General features: G+C 44.0%; 1 protein-coding gene across 2 annotated transcripts; it reads left to right on the top strand.

Moving 5' to 3' along the window:
• The first annotated feature begins 2,762 nt into the window (after positions 1–2,762).
• Fem1b (fem-1 homolog B) lies at positions 2,763–16,504 on the top strand. 2 transcript variants are annotated; one of them, XM_090321699.1, is made up of 2 exons: positions 2,763–3,191; positions 10,309–16,504. In XM_090321699.1, the coding sequence occupies exons 1-2, from the start codon at positions 2,944–2,946 to the stop codon at positions 11,942–11,944; spliced, it is 1,884 nt and encodes a 627-aa protein (XP_090177825.1). In that variant the 5' UTR covers positions 2,763–2,943; the 3' UTR covers positions 11,945–16,504. The 2 variants fall into 2 exon arrangements, with proteins under 2 accessions (XP_090177825.1, XP_090177826.1); XM_090321700.1 differs by lacking the exon at positions 2,763–3,191 and adding an exon at positions 3,361–3,548.
• The last annotated feature ends 886 nt before the right edge of the window (positions 16,505–17,390 follow it).

Raw genomic sequence — 17,390 nt, 5'->3', positions numbered from 1 at the left:
AATCCTCAGATCTCAGCCCCTGAGTAGCTAGGATTATAGGCGCCAACAACCAGCACCCAGCTTGAATTCTTCATTTGCTTGCCCAAGCCCCTGTTCACTGTCGTTTTACTTTCAGAGGCAGAGCACTTGGGCAGAAAAAAAAATGTAGGTGCAATACAAGTCCTTTCTTGAGCAAGTTAATGGCAAAGTAGAGGGATGCATGCCACAGTGGGAGAAGGAAAACATTCAGGCAGCATGTTCACAACATCAGGACTAGACAAGGGAGCTTGCATTTGCCTGTTCCATAACTCTGCAAGATAGCTACCAAACACCATTGATCAGAGAAGGAAACCTGTTCAAAATTACAGACAGCGGAAGGACACAGGAATCCAACCTTCATGTACTCAGCTCTAACACCGCTCTCTTCCTTTACACAATGTGGGAGGGTAATGGGACTAAAATGCCTATCTTTACTGGTGTTTGAACACGACATTTTTAAAAACCTATCTTCTCTTTAAAACCTGAGAAACTGCACTGTCTCAGAACAGGTTGACCTGGCTTGGAAAAAGGAATGCTCCACAAAAGGTACAGCCAGCTCTGCTCAAGGGTCAGCATGCACCCTAGGAAGCAAAAGTCAGCTGACTTTCCTTTTGTTCAAGGGGGAGGGCTGTAGTTTACATCCTTGAGGTGATTCCATGTCTTTATACTTTTACTAGTTTTCATTTGCTCAGTAGTTTTCTGTCTGAAGAAAGGGCAATACATCAGAAGCACAAGGAATGATATTTACAATCTGGGCTTTGGAAAAGTCATCATGTCCTATTTACACATCCTCTCTCCAGATTTGTACAACTTGATCAGAAAAAGGTCTCCCTCCAGACCCAGGTAAATAGAGGCAACTAAATAGCCTCTAATCAGTCTATGGCTATTAAGAAACCAAGGGTGCTCAGAACCCTATACGAAGCAACAGTGGTAGATACAGAAGAAAACAGCAGCTGAAGTCTCCTGACCCTGACTGCAAGAGAGAGGCACCTTTCTGCCTGGAGGATGTGGCAGCATGCAGTGCATGTGTAAGCCTCTTACTAGTGTGACTGTTGGTCCAGTTACACTACCACATTGCAGTGTGGAGGGCAGGAGGAGAAAGCAAGTTTCTTAATGAGCACCGGATGTCTTCATCAGTTGGGTCTCTTGTAGGAAAGCAACAGGACAGAGGTCTGTTCAAAGCAGCAGGTGGGAGGAGACTGATGCAGGGATGTAACTGGATAAAAGTCTGTGAGGTGATCTTTTCTGGGTGTTGGGGAGCACTCTCCCATTGCCACCACCTTTTGCCCCAGTAATCAAAAGGATGGGGCAAGGTGATGGGGCAAGTGTGAGTGTAGAGGTAGAGATGATATGAGGAACCCAACTGGATCTAGAGTCGCAGAAAAAAGTAGGAAGGGAGCACCCGCACACACTGCTAATTTCCAGAGGCCAAACCCAGTCAACAACTGGGTTTTCTTACAACCCTGGAGGCTCCAGACTGACACCACCCAGTTTCTCTGCTTTCTTCCAGAAACATTCCTGAAGAGTACCTACCTTCAGCCCTTCTCTCCACAGATGTTTTTGTTAATAAGGTAAAGGGGAAACTCCCTAGTATTTTCATAGAGATCTGCAAACCCAAAGTGGTGCTAGAGAATGAGAGAGAACTTTAAGAGGGGCAGGGCCCCCATTCTACTCCCAAGATTGGCCTCTTCACCCACCACCCTGCTTAGCTGCTTCTCCTCTTGCTTCCTAATGCTTCGTTTCCGCATAGTAGCCAGAGATCTTTAAAAAAAAAAAAAGTGTAGTAGTCACTTCCCTGTTCAAAACCCTTCCAGTGCTTCCTGCACGGAGCAAACCGTTTGCAGGCGGACTTCAGCGTGACACCCTTGCTGTGTTCCAGGGCTCCCAGCCTGGTCCTGCCTCAGGGCTGTGGTCACCACCCCACCGCCTCACTGCACATGGTGGCAGTGACTCCACTGGGCCGTCCAGCCTCTACTTCTGTGCTTCCCCTAGGACAACTGCTGGGCTCACAGATGGCCTCTAGCTGGGTATTTAGGCTGGGGTACCGCCTTTGCCTAGAGGGAGGGGGGGGCCCTGGGTGCCAGGCCCCGGATGCCCGCTCCTCCCGTCTACGATGAAGCGGGGGCTCCGGTCTCCCCGTCCCGGGGCAGGCCCTCGCCCTCCTCGACGACGGCCTGCGGGGCCCGGGCGTCAAGGACGCCGGGGACGCGTCGAGGCCTGGCGGAGCCCCGCTGCGCGGCGGAACCTTTCTTCCCAGGCGGCGGGTTCCAGCCGGTCGGCTTAGGCATGGACACGCGGCTGTGGCCCCGCCCAGTGGTCCGGCCCCGCCCAGTGGTCCCGCCCCTCCGGCGCCGTCCGCCGCCGCTCGCTTCTTCCCGCCGAGTTCCGGCGCGGCCCCGCGGGAGCCCACCGCGTCGCCGCCGCCGCCGCCGCCGCCCGCGCGTGGCGGACGAAGGCTTCCCGGGCGCCGGGCCTCGGAGCCGCGGCGGGCGAGCGCCTGCGGGCTTCCTCCAGCCGGGACCGCGAGAGCCGTAGGCGAAGGCGGCTGTCAGGCCTGTGGGGCCCCCGGGCGCGCGGCCCCCTCGAGCCCCCGCCGGCGGCCCGTAGCGCGGGCGCGCGCGTGTCGCAGCCCGCAGGAAGGAGGGTCCGGCCCGAGGCCCGGGGCGGCGGCCGCCATGGAGATCGCGTGTGCCCGGGGCCGGCGCCTGGGGCCCGGGGGGCGGCCCTGACCGCGCCCCCCCGCCCGGCCCGGGTCGCGGACGCGCCCCCGGCGGCCCCCGCGGCTCCGCCCTCCAGGGCCGCGCCGCTGCCCCCGTTGGATGGGCCGTGAGGGCCCGGGTCTGAGGTGCTGGCGGACGCGGCCTCCGGGGGCGCAAGGCGGCAGCAGCGGTGGCGACCAAACGGGTGTTGGAGTTGGCGGCGGCCATGGAGGGCCTGGCTGGCTACGTGTACAAGGCGGCCAGCGAGGGCAAGGTGCTGACCCTGGCCGCCCTGCTGCTCAACCGCTCCGAGAGCGACATCCGCTACCTGCTGGGCTACGTCAGCCAGCAGGGCGGCCAGCGCTCCACGCCGCTCATCATCGCGGCCCGCAACGGCCACGCCAAGGTGGTGCGACTGCTGCTGGAGCACTACCGCGTGCAGACGCAGCAGACGGGCACCGTCCGCTTCGACGGGTAGGTCCCCGGCTCCCCGGGACACGCGGGCCCGCCCCGCGGCCGCCCCCACGAACGCCCCCCCCACCGCGGCCCACCACGCCTGAGCGGCCCCCCCACCGCGGCCCACCACGCCTGAGCGCCCCCCCCCCACCGCGGCCCGCCCCGCCCGTGCACCCCGCCCCAGGATTCCAGCCCCCACCCCCACGGACGCCGCCCCCGCGGTGTGGAGGTCTACGGGTGGTCTGTACTGGGTGGTCTGAACCGCCGTCTGGAGGGGGTGGCCGCTTTGCCAGGCTTTTCTTTTTTTTAATCCATCCCGGCGGCCTGGGCCGAGGTCAGACATTAACGAGGTCAACAGTTAAAAATGGAAGACGGGTGAGTTCTGCAGTCACCCCCCTCTTCTCCTTTTCGAGCAAGTGGTGGTCCAGTCATCCATCTCCTAATGGATTGCCGGGCCCTTTTTTTTTTTTTTTTGTCGTCAGAGTGAGCCTCCAGACGCAGACGCAGCCTCTGGTGGTGGGTTTGTCATGCAGTCAGACATCTCAAGACATGCATCTGACGCCTCCACGCTGCCGGAGTTGATTTGTGGGCCCCCAGGTGGCACTGGAGATGATGTAGAAGATGATGCCATTGTTAAATGGCACGTTATCCTGTGGCGTGGGGGCGGGGATGGGGGGGTAGGGGGGGAGGCTTAGACCTTTATTGTTGTTCAAGGTGGGGAGTTCAAAAATGGAGTCCTCATGGTTAAAATGTTCCCTCCATGTTACCATACCCAGAATATGGGTACGGCAAGGAACACGGAATTGTTAGATTTTGACATTACCCTCTTCAGTGTCTGAAGATGCTTTATAAATCACAGCACCCTAAAGATCTTGGTTTATTCATTGCATTTGTTGGACCGTTCCAGTCCGTAGCTATTTTGCATTTTCTTTGAAGTAGATGGAGTTTAAGCACCAAACTATGTAGTATAGATTTGATGATTAGAAGCTGTTTAAAATCTGTTTGAAATTTTTTTTTTCTTTCTGAGACATGGTCTCACTACGTAGCTTAGGCCTCACCTTCCCAAGTGCTGAGATTACAGACCTGAACTACAATATCTGACTTTAGAACATTCCTTTTTTTTTTTTTGTATTAAAAGATTTTATTAATACTGATTTTTACATCATATTTCAAATGTCATGTTTAACAAAATATTCAAGAAGGGAATCTCTATAGGAGCATTTTTTTATGATGATTAGGACACTATTTTAGCTCATTAAAAAAAGCTTTTGATTCTGTTTTAGATGGCAGGAAATGCTTTACAGTGTTAACATTTTAATGAGGGATAACCCATTATGCCTCGATGCCTCTCTGAGATTACCTCTGTGGACATTTGAGAAGAGGTTGGTCAAAGATGGCAGCCTGCTTCATGTTTTCTTTCCCTTGGTGGCTTCTGTCACCTGCCTGTACTTCCTGTATTCTCACAACCTTACCTACACTACAGGGAGGGGCAAAACAATCATTTCCAGCTCTAGGGACCTGCCTTCTTTAAGACAGGCATCTGCAGTCAAAGCTGCAATGAGTGCAGCTGTTGGGATGCTTGTGATGTGAGGCTATGTGGATAAAGAGAACTGGTGGGAGAGAAAAGTTTATTGCTGTCTTTCTGTATCATCAAAGAGAGCTGTTTTATGGTGGTAGTTAAGAAACTGAAATGATTAGAAACTGTTGAGTGTGTGTATCTGAATACCTTGTGCAGTATTTTTCACTGACCGGTGAGATCAAAGGGTTCAGGCAGCGTACCTACTGGGTACTAGGCTCTGGTGGGGAGGATCTATGTAGAGAACCTGTCCCCACTGTTAAGGGGAACAGTGTAGAGGAGGGAAAGAAATAAATACCATTAATTAGTAATTGCAGATGCCATTTAGGTCTATAGAAGAAAACATTTAGACTACTGAAGGAGAGAGACAGAGAGGGAAGGTTTCAGCTTTGCAGAGGTAATTGGTAGTATTTGAGCTGGCTGTAAAGAACAATGGAGGATTGGGGGATGTAGCTCAATGATACATACATACAGAGCTTCTACCTTCTGCACTGCAAAAATATAATAATAATGGGGGAGGGGGAGGGAAATGGGAAACAGGATGTGAGAAAGGGTATCAATATTTGTGAAGTAATGTACCTTCTATCTGATGACTATAATGTAACCCTTCTATTAATTACAATAAAAATATATGGAAAAAATAATGAAACAAGGCCTCATAACAAACAGTAGGACATGAAGAGGGACAGCAGTCTGGTACACTTGCAGTGACAAGTATTTCTGTGTTGTTGCCAGCTTGGCACCCTTGAATCTTGAAATAGTAGTGTGTAGTTATGTGTTTGAGGTCCTAATTTTTGTGTATGTGTGTCAGAGTCATAGATGTTAAAATAACTATATAAAATAATTTCTGAAAAAGTCTGTATTCCTCTAAACACTTTTAAAAAATTATACTGAGGCTTGCACTTGCTAAGCTGATATATACCACTTGAGCCAGGATTCCAGCCCAGCTTTTACTGATGGTTGTTGGGTGTGTATATTCATTCCAGTATAGGAGCTTGAACTCAGGTCTTGGGACTCAGTCCCTTAGCTCAAGACTGTTGCTCAACCACTTGAGTCACAGCTCCAGTTATGGCTTTTTTCTTTTCTTTTCTTTCTTTTTTTTTTTTTTTTTTTTTACCAGTCCTGGGGCTTGACTCAGGGTCTGAGCACTGTGCTTGGGCTTTCTTTCTTTCTTTCTTTCTTTTTTTTTTTTCTTTGCCAGTCCTGGGCTTGAGCTCAGGGCCTGAGCTCTGTCCTTGGACTTTCTCAAAGCTAGAGCTCTACCACTTGAGCCTCAGCACCACTGCTGGCTTTTTTTTTCTATGTATGTGGTACTGAGGAATCGAACCTGGGTTTTCATGCATGCTAGGTAAGCACTTTTACCACTAGGCCAAACTTCCGGCCCCATGCTCAGGCTTTCTTAAGGCTAGTACTCTACCACTTGAGCCACAGCATCACTTCCTGTTCAGGTTGGCTTCAAACCCAGATCCTCAGATATCAAGCCGCTTGAGTAGCTAGAATTATAGGTATGAAGCACCGGTGCCCAACATATTTTTGAGATAAGACACTAACATTTTTTTTTTTCTTTCTTGCCAGTCCTAGGGCTTCAAGTTAAGGCCTGAGCACTGTCCTTGGGCTTTCTCAAGACTAGAGCTCTACTATTTGAGCCACAGCACCATTTCCAGCTTTTTCTATGTATGTGGTACTGAGGAATTGAACCCAGTATTTGTGCATACTAGGCAAGCACTGTACCACTAGGCCAAACTCCCCGCCCTTAACAATCTTTTTTGCTCAGATTGGCTTGGAAAGCCACCTTCCAGATCTGAGCCACCTGAATAATTATGATTATAGGCCTGAAAACTGGCAGTTACTGGCAACCTAAAAAATATATATATATTAACACCTTAAGAAATTGAAAATGGATTCATAATAGAAACTCAAAGGAAGGGACTAACACCTAGATTAAATACTATGTTGACCGTTTGAGTCTTTGGTCACAGCTTTTGGAATGGTATTTGAAATTATTTTACTTATGAAGACAAAAGTTGAAAATTACTTATGGTTACAAAAATGATACAAAAACAGGTAAGTGGACTAAAAGAAAACTGATGTGAGTGGGAATGAAAAAAAGAGTTGGAGAGTAGGAAGCTTCTCAGAATGTGGTAGAGGTTGGAAATGGGGCTTAGAGGTAGAGTTTTGGCCAAGCATGCATGAGGCCCTTGGTGAGATTCTTCAGTACTACAAAAGCAAAAAATCAAATTATATTTTAAAAATAAAAGAAAAAATGTGGTAGGTTATAACAAAGGGAATGTGTCATATGACCATGGAATCCTGGCTCTGACCTGGGTTTTGAGGACTCACTATCTAGTGCTAGAGTTTTTGGGGAACACTGGTCTTAAAAGTTTTGCTGACATGGGTAGGGAGAAAGGACTTAGGAGAAGGTTGAGTGTCTTTCCTTTCACATTGTAGTACAAATAATATTGATATGAGGGGTAAACCTTTTGACTTTATTTAGAAAGTCAGTGGCAATAGATGCTTTAAGGAACTGCATTTGACCTAATAAGTGAACTTAAGGACTTCAGTTAAAATATAGCACTGATCATACATTTAATGTATATTTCCTGACATTTCCATTTTAAACTGAACCAGGTATTCAGTACGCTTTGCCTTCTGATTAAAATGTTCTCTTTGTGAAAACTTTCTGTGGTCTGATTTGTGCTTTATAAATTTTTCAAAAAGGTGAATAATTAAAAAAGGGGTTGTGGACTGGGAGTTTGGCTTAGTGGTAGAGTGCTTGCCTAGCCTGCATGAAGACCTGGGTTCAATTCCACAGTACCAAATACATAGGAAAAAAAAAGCCAGAAGTGGTGCTGAGGCTCAAGTGGTAGAGCTCTAGCCTTGAGAAAGTCCAAGGGCAGTGCTCAGGCCCTGAGCTCAAGCCCAGGACTGGCAAAAAAGAAGAGGTGGGGGAGGGAGTTGTTTAACTTTTTCTTACTCATTTGTCACCAAGATTTTCTTCTTTTTTTTTTTTTTTGTCCTGGGTTCGAGTCTCAAAGCTAGAACTCTACCACTTGAGCCTCAGCACCACTTGCAGCTTTTTCTTCTGTTTGTGGTACTGGGGCATCGAACCCAGGTCTTCGTGCATGCCAGGCAAGTACTCTACCACTAGGCCAAACTCCCAGTATTTTCTACTTCTTTATGTAGATAACGATCAAATCCAGTGTCATTAATCTTTTCTTTTCTTTCTTTTTCTTTTTCTTTTTTTTCTTAAATCTCTCAGTCCTGGGGCTTGATCTCAGGGCCTGGGCAATCTCCCTGGGCTTCTTTTGCTCAAGGTTAATTCTCTACCACTTGAGCCACAGTGCCACTTGTGGCTTTTTCTGTTTATGTGGTACTGAAGAATTGAACTCAGAGCTTCATGCATACTAGGCAAACAGTCTACCACTAAGCCACACTCCCAGCCCAGCCCAGTTTGATCTTTTAAAAAAAGCTTTTTTTTTTTTTTGGCCAGTCTTGGCCTTGAACTCAGGGCCTGAGCACTGTCTTTGGGCTTTCTCAACGGTAGTGTTCTTCCACTTGAAATACAGCACCACTTTTGTCCTTTTTCTATGTATGTGGTACTGAGGGATCGACCCTGGGTCTTAGTACATGGTAGGCAAGCACTCTACCCCTCGGCCAAATTCCCAGCCTTAAAGAAGCTTGTAAGAAAATATTTTTTTTGTTTGTTGATGTAGTGTTCTATCCTTGTGCCATGATTCACTTAATTATGGTAGTTGTTCCTTCTGAAACCAAATTATTTGCATAGTTTTATTTGACATATTAATCAGTTTGAAAGTTATTTTTCAAGATTAAGGTACTGGTGGCATAAGCCTTGTAATTCTCCCTGCTCCAGAGGCTGAGATCTGAGGATCCTCATGGGAAGCCAGCCCAGGCTGGCTTAATTAGTCCATGAGACTAATTAATAGCAAAAAACAGAAGTGAACCTGTGGCTCAAGTAGTAGAGTGCTAGCCTTGAGCACAAAAGCTGAAGAACAGCTCCTAGGTTCTTGAGTTTAAGCTCAAATACTGGCATACACAAAAAAGTTTATTATCCTTTTTAACAAGGAAAATAAAAGTATTTCTGATTTTGGGGGGAATGGTCCTGGGATTTGAACTTGGAACCCCACACTTGCTAGATAAGATGCTCTACTCTTGAGCCATTCCTCATGCCTTTATTTTTCTTCTTCTTATTGTCCATCATGGGACTTGGACTCTGAGCCTGGGCACTGTCTCTGAGATCTTCAGCTCAAGGCTGCCACCCTACCCTTTGAGCCACAGCACCACTTCTGGTTTTCTAGTGGCTAATTGGAGATAAGAGTCTCACGGACTTTAGTGCCCAGGCTGGCTTAGAAACGAAATCCTCAGATCTCAGCCTCCTGAGTAGCAAGGATTATAGGTGTGAACTACTGTGCCCAGCTTATATTGATATTTTCTGATGCTATAGTAAATGGTAAACATTTTTATTTAACTTGGTATGTATAATTAAAGTTACAATTGCTAGCCATTAAAATCTCACTGATGTAATTTTTATTTATTTTTATTTTTTGCCAGTCCTGGGCTTGAGCTCAGAGCCTGAGCCCTGTCCTTGGACTTTCCCAAGGCTAGAGCTCTACCACTTGAGCCTGAGCATCACTTCCAGCTTTTTTTCTATGTATGTGGTACCGAGGAATCGAACCTGGGTCTTCATGCATAGTAGGCAAGCACTCTACCACTAGGCCAAACTCCTGGCCCATCATTTTTATTTTATTTTATTTTATTAATTAATTTATTTTTTGCCAGTCCTGGGCTTGAGCTCAGGGCCTGAGCACTGTCCTTGGACTTTCTCAAGGCTAGAGCTCTACCACTTGAGCCTCAGCACCACTTCCGGCTTTTTTCTATGTATGTGGTACCAAGGAATCGAACCTGGGTCTTCATGCATGCTAGGCAAGCACTTTAACCACTAGGCCAAACTCCCGGCCCCTATCATTTTTATTTTAATTAATTTGTTTCTTTTGGTGGTATTAGGGTTACAGCTCCAGCACTTACATTTGCTAGACAGGCACTCTCATTGCTAAGCTAAACAACCAGCCCTGAGTTTTCCTTATTATTGTTATTGTTATTATTATCATTACTATTACTATCTTTTGTGTTTGTATGTATATGCTAATACTGGTACTGGGGCTTGAACTCAGGACCTTGTACTCTTGTTTGGCTTTATTTATTGTTCCAGGTTGATGCACCACTATAAGAGCCATACTATTTTCAGCTTTTTGCTGGTTAATTGGAGATAAGAGTCTCTTGGAATTGTCTGCCTAAGTTGGCTTTGAACCTTGCTGCTCTGATGCCATTGGCATCCATCAAGATTTTAAAACATATACTTTAGAAACAACAACAATAATCACGTTGTTCATACTAAGTATACAAGTATGATGTAAAGTGCTTTACTGAAATTATTTTCCTTTTCACCAGAACCGGTAGTTTAAGTAGTGTTGTACACAGTGGAAGTCTTGGTCAGTGCAGATGATGTGTTACTATCCATCTGTTTGTTCTCTCCATGTGTAGGTATGTCATTGATGGTGCCACTGCGCTCTGGTGTGCTGCAGGAGCAGGGCATTTTGAAGTCGTTAAACTTCTAGTCAGCCATGGAGCCAATGTGAACCATACCACAGTAACTAACTCGACCCCTCTGCGGGCGGCATGCTTTGATGGCAGACTGGACATTGTGAAATACCTGGTTGAAAACAATGCCAACATCAGCATTGCCAACAAGTATGACAACACCTGCCTGATGATAGCAGCATACAAGGGACACACGGACGTGGTCCGATATCTGTTAGAACAACGTGCTGACCCAAATGCTAAAGCACATTGCGGGGCCACGGCATTGCACTTTGCAGCTGAAGCCGGGCACCTTGACATTGTGAAGGAGCTGATAAAATGGCGAGCTGCAATCGTGGTCAACGGCCATGGCATGACACCGCTGAAGGTCGCGGCAGAAAGCTGTAAAGCCGATGTAGTGGAACTGCTGCTCTCTCATGCTGATTGTGATCGAAGAAGTCGGATCGAAGCTTTGGAACTGTTGGGTGCCTCCTTTGCAAATGACCGTGAGAACTATGACATCATGAAGACATACCACTATCTATATTTAGCTATGTTGGAGAGGTTTCAAGATGGTGAAAACATTCTTGAAAAAGAGGTTCTCCCGCCAATTCATGCTTACGGGAATAGAACTGAGTGTAGAAACCCTCAAGAACTGGAATCCATTCGGCAAGACAGAGATGCTCTTCACATGGAAGGCCTGATAGTTCGGGAACGGATTTTAGGTGCTGACAATATTGATGTTTCTCACCCCATCATTTACAGGGGTGCTGTTTATGCGGATAATATGGAGTTTGAACAGTGTATCAAGTTGTGGCTTCATGCCCTGCACCTCAGGCAGAAGGGTAACAGGAACACCCACAAGGATCTTCTCCGGTTTGCTCAAGTTTTCTCCCAGATGATACATTTGAATGAAACTGTGAAGGCCCCAGACATAGAATGTGTTTTGAGATGCAGTGTTTTAGAAATAGAACAAAGTATGAACAGAGTAAAAAATATCACAGATGCTGATGTCCACAGTGCTATGGACAATTATGAATGTAATCTGTATACTTTTCTGTATTTAGTGTGCATCTCCACCAAAACACAGTGCAGTGAAGAAGACCAGTGCAAAATCAACAAGCAGATCTACAACCTGATTCATCTTGACCCCAGAACCCGGGAAGGCTTCACCTTGCTGCACCTAGCAGTCAACTCCAACACCCCAGTTGATGATTTCCACACCAATGACGTCTGCAGCTTCCCGAATGCACTCGTTACAAAGCTCCTGCTGGACTGTGGTGCGGAGGTGAATGCCGTGGACAACGAGGGGAACAGCGCCCTCCACATTATCGTCCAGTACAACAGACCCATCAGTGACTTCCTGACCCTGCACTCCATCATCATCAGCCTGGTCGAAGCTGGCGCCCACACCGACATGACCAATAAGCAGAACAAGACTCCGCTAGACAAAAGTACCACTGGGGTATCGGAAATCCTACTGAAAACTCAAATGAAGATGAGTCTCAAGTGCCTGGCTGCCCGAGCAGTTCGAGCTAATGACATTAACTACCAAGACCAGATTCCCAGAACTCTGGAAGAGTTTGTTGGATTTCATTAAGTGACTGGACATGTAAAAATCGTTTAATGTGGTGCTAAAAAGTAAAGGACTTTAATCACAGACAATAGAATTATGTGTTCATAAATTCTACTTTTCTTTCCATTACCCTTCTTTTAATCCATCCTTAATTCTGTCTTTGGTCTTCTTGCCTCAGTATGGTTGGTAATAGGTTTCAGACATACTTTAAACAAAGCCACATTGTTTAGGTGTCAACTCTAAAGTGTCATTTAATAGTTGTCTTTTTTTTTTTTTTTTTTTTAAGAAACCAAGATAAGATTTTGTTTGTGTGATAAGGGATATTTGTGAGTTAACGTTGATGTTCTCAACAGTCCTCCAAAAGTATTTATGTTACATGTATGTCAGCACATTACCCGTGCAGCAGTTTTGAGGACTTCATGGAGACAGGGAACACTAAGTAATAGGAGGTCCAGGAGTTCTGACATTTCAAACTGCTGCATGTTTCCCCTCCTCCATCATGTATGTGGAGTCATCCCACACATTTTAACAGGAAGACTTAAAAAAATATAGCTACAGGTTCACGAGGAAAAAATGTGTTAGTTTAATGATAGCTACAAATTCATAACATTCAACTCATTGAAATTGTTCCATTGTGCTGGGTAGTATATTCAGTCATTACCTTAAACCAACTTTTCAAAGAATATTGACCGACTCTTGGCTTTAGAGTTGAATTCTTTGAAGTCTCTGTTTTAATGTAATTGATCTAAACTACATTTGATTCAGCTTATAGACATGTAAAAATAATGAATTCTGTGTTTTCTTATGAAACAGATTGTCATAATATAGTTATACATTCTATTTTTGTCCCCCTCTCCTTTTGCTCTTACGTTTTACCTTTTAAAATTTGGAAATTACTTTTCCAGAGAGCATTTATTTATGCCTCTCTAGACAGATGAGAAAGAACTAGGATATATATTTTCTCTTTTTTCTTTTTTTTTTTTCCCACTTCATTGTAAGAAATAGGAAAATTGGTAGTGGGGTATAGGAAATTAAGTGTTGTTTGATGATGGAAATAATTCTCAATGCCACTGAAAGGGTATTTCTATCAGAGCTGCAGATTTTTCTACCACAGAATGTCACTTATTCCAACAGGTTGTACAGAGGTCTTTAATTTTTTTGTTTGTTTTGTTGTTAACAGCAACATTTTAACTATCAAACTAAAAGAGTATTCTATGGTTATCTTTTAAGCCTCACAGAAAAAGGTAAAAGTAAAGGTATATACCTATTTCTGTTGATGTTGAAAATGATAATGAAAGTAAAATTAGCTGTATCTTAATTTTCTCTCTAGTGCCAAATGAATGCCTTCGCTACCCGTAGTGCATGGTACTGTATGTGAAGACACAGCTATTTTTTTTTTCTCCTTTGATGAAAAGCATTGTAAATGATGTATAACATCAGATGTAAACTTTAAAAAACCTATATGATACCAGTAACATTTTAAGTATGGAGATTGCTTTGACAAATTGAAAGGTTACAGTTGAATCACTATAAGAAACCACGACTAAGCCAAAATCAGCACCTTACGGCCTTAAGTAAGATCCCCCACAAAACGAGAGACTTAGAAAGGGGCAGGGAAAGAAGATTTAACATTTTTTTTTCCCTTAGGAAGGGTGCAAGATACAGTTGCTTTAGTTCTTTTGTGTGTCTTCTTGCTTCAGTTAGGAATGTTTTGATGGCAAATACTGTCATGGTAATAGATTTCTAGTTTCCTACCTTGAAGTTTTACAAGGAAGATTTTAAGGATGGCTTAAAGGATGGTATTAGAATGAGCCCAGATTTGGAAATTACTGATCCTGATCCTGAATCAAGGATAGACTGTACCTTGCTCTTGGCAGTTCACAGTGGCCTGAAAAGAAAGAATACATTTCCTCAAGGTGAGTCCTACCTTTTCTAAGGTTTTGATTGGACGCTGTGTTTTTCAGAGTATAAGGCCGGTGCAGTGAAGAGCGAGGAAATAGAAGTAATACTTGGTATGCAGTTGGTCCATTTTTAATATACATGATTTTTAAACACCAGAACTTACAGTACTAGGATATGTTGCATGTTTTAAAAACACATTTCATACCCTTTCGCTATCCAAGTCCAGCACTATTTTAGACATGACTTATTTATAAAATGAGGATAATGATTCTATGTACATAGTCACATCAGAATTTAATGACAGTTTTTGAAAAGGGAGCACTGAATACTGGAGAAACTGAACTGTGCTGATTTATAGAGCTGACGGGTGCAGAAGGGATTTGAAGAGAGCGGAGTAAACTGCTACTGGTCATGATTTTTTTCTTACTATAGTGTAGTCCATTGTGCACTTTTGTAGAGGAGCTCATTTTTTTTGTCTTGTGATATGAATCCAGATAAGCATTGTGAATACCTGCATAAAGCCATTCTTGTAACAAGTGATCTACAGGCCTGTTATTTGTTTTGGTAGAGTTATTTAAAACACATATAGCCAAATTCTTTATAAACATTTTTTTTAAAGGGAAAAATAGGTAAGAAGGTGATTCTGTATCTCAGCACATTATTAGGCTGTCTTCATTTTGCAGCCACTTTTGCCATTTAATGTTTCTTACTGTAGGGTGATGCTTTGAACATTACTGCTTCCTTGATAGCATTATAGAGTCTCTTCAACTTCTCCATTCTGCCTGGGAATTTTGTATAAATCCTGATGAACTATAGAGCCCAGGGGGACATCGTTTCCTTTGTAAATCATGTAGAACTTAAGTGGGTTTTCCACTTTGACTGAGTCAGTGAATTTGGGCTCTTCACTTTTAGTAACTGTACTATTTAGTAACCCAGGGAATGGGCAACAGCAAATTCATGCCCCCTGCTAGATAAGGAAGGGCAGCATTTTGCAGAAGAACCAAGTCTCATGGTTTAACTGCCTTCAGTCCACCCTGGATTGTTCTTTTAGCCCAGCAGTTCCAAAGTTCTTTGCTGTGGCAACTTTAAACACAAAAGACAGTGGGCCATGTGCAAGCTTTGGTCTTGCTTGTTTCTGAGAAGTTTCATTGTACTAATAGTTGATTCAGGATTGGTAATTCTGAGGACTGAGGTATGATAGCATTGATAGGGCATTAGCTCTAAAAGCCAGCACTGCATTTGACAAGTGTTTCTTAAAAAATGCAGATTATCAGGGAGCAGCACCCTGTTAGTGGTTTTCATCAAAGTGGGAACACTTGCTCCCTGAATAAGACCACTTTGCCTGTTTTTGGAGTGGGGTGGCCTGAGGAGTGAGCTGTCAAACTTTGGATTTGCTGGTTTAGAGACAGCCAGTGCTTAAACTAGTGAGTAGATGGAGGGAAGTACAACGACCTTGTTTCTATGATAGATATTCTGTAAAAATCTGAAATATTTCTTTCAGCTAGCTAGATGTGTCGATGCACAGACAAGTATTTTGCTTTTCTCACTGGCTATACTGTAATACTAAAAGGGGCACAAGAAAATAATACTCTGCCCTTTGCTCTATTAAAGGTTTTGGTCCAGAAGTTTTTAAGCTGTGTTCCTGCCTACTTTGCAAACACAGCTTTATAGTGGACATCCTCTTCTAAGGGGAACACTCCTTCCTATGTCTTATCACATTATAGGACTTTGTTATGGCAGACCTGCGCAAACCTTCAGCCGGGATGGGCTGTACAGAACTCCCCTCCCCCAAATACAGGATCTGAAACAAACACTATACCAGTAATGGGGATCTAGTTTTTAAACTGTAATTGTGGTCTCTAGTCCTAGATTTGTGGTGTATACTTCTGTGTGTTGATATGTAGGGAAGGGTCAGTGACTTGATGGTCTTGGGAGTCTATCTTGCTGTTTGTGGAGAGGTGAATCTTGCTAAGTCATTAACAGCTTTTCATTTAAGGTGAGTCATGTGTGAGCGGCCCAGTAAAGAACAGTGAAGAGAGAAGACGCAAACTTTCCTAAAGATGGAGCGAACAGGTTTTGTATCTATTTTTTATCAGATGTAAAATTTGTGCATGGCTTTTTTGTTGTTGTCGTTGCTTAGTAATTGTCCTAGAAGAACATGTGAGGAGAAGTCTCAGCTTTCTCAAGCAGCCTTTTCAGGGGCACATAGCTGGGGAGTGAAAGTTGACGGGCCTGACCTGTTGAAAAGATCCTGTCCTTTATAATATTCACCCCATCCCGCAGCAATCCCCCGTAGGAGCCACATTGTTGTATTCTAGTAACTCACTGTGATTTATAATAAACCAGTGGTGTCATTCTATTGTGCACTTTTGTCAAACCTTTTACGTGACTTTAATAAATTTAGTAAACTTGCTGGCTGCACCAGAGGTCTGCTGGTGATTTATATATTGCATGCTATTTTCCATCTCAGTTTGACATGTAGAATCATTTTAATTTTATGGCAATTGACAGTCCTAATAGCTCAGCTAATTTGAAACTAACAATCTTGCTATGTAAAAGGAAAAATGGTGTTTGTGTTCAGTAAATGTTTGAAAAAACTACCTTGAAGTGTGTGTCTTTATTGTTCAGTGTGAGATGATCTTCTGAGTTCATTGAGAAAGTTGTTGAGGTAATACATGTGCATGGAGTAAATTCATATATTAAAGAAAAGTTTAAATAAGAAAAAAACAAAGGTTCCCTGTTTGTCTCCTTCAGTTCAATTTTAGATTCTGCAGAGGCAATGATGTTTCTTTGAATAACTTAACCATATTTTTTATGTATGTATGCAGTTTTATTTTATTATCACATTGTATAAAGGGACTTTATTGTGATGTGTAGCTTTTATATTAATTTCTTTTTAAAATTCAAATGGACTTTACCTTTTTTAATATCTTAAGCATTTAAATTTTTCTTTTCTTTTTTTTTTTGCCAGTCCTGAGGCTTGAACTCAGGGCCTGGGCACTATCTTTGAGCTTTCTCAATGCTAGCAGTCTACCTTTGAGTTTATAGCACCACTTCTGGCTTTTTCTGTGTATGTGGTACCATGGAATCGAACCCAGGGCTTGCTGCATGCTAGGCAAGCACTCCATCACTAGGCTATACTCCCAGCCCTAAAAAAGTTTTCATATGTAAGGATTTATTTTTATTTTTTATTTTTTGCTCCATCATGGGGCTTGAACTCTGGGCCTGAGCATTGTCCCTGAGCTCTTCAGCTTCAGGCTGCCGCCCTACCCCTGGAGCCAAGAGGTAAGAGTCTCCCGTTCTTTAGTTCTTTAATGAACCTCGATCTTCAGATCTCAGCCTCCTGTGTAGCTAAGATTACAGGTGTGAGCCACTGTGCCAGGCCATATGTAAGGATTAAAAAAAATCATAGTAGTTTATTGATAGACTTAAATTTTGTTTAGCCAGATCTTATTGATGGGCTTTTAGGTTTTCAGTCTCTGGTATTCCAGATAATATTGTAATGAACATCCTATGTACAATACTTCACGAATTCATTGCTAGCACTGGGATTTGATGGCTAGCTGAG

The sequence above is a fragment of the Megascapheus bottae genome, chromosome 30 (assembly GCF_031878675.1).
Source record: "Megascapheus bottae isolate mThoBot1 chromosome 30, mThoBot2.hap1, whole genome shotgun sequence".
Lineage (NCBI taxonomy): Eukaryota > Metazoa > Chordata > Mammalia > Rodentia > Geomyidae > Megascapheus > Megascapheus bottae.
The sequence above is the reverse complement of the archived record's forward strand: the minus strand, read 5'-3'. Positions and strand labels throughout refer to the sequence as shown.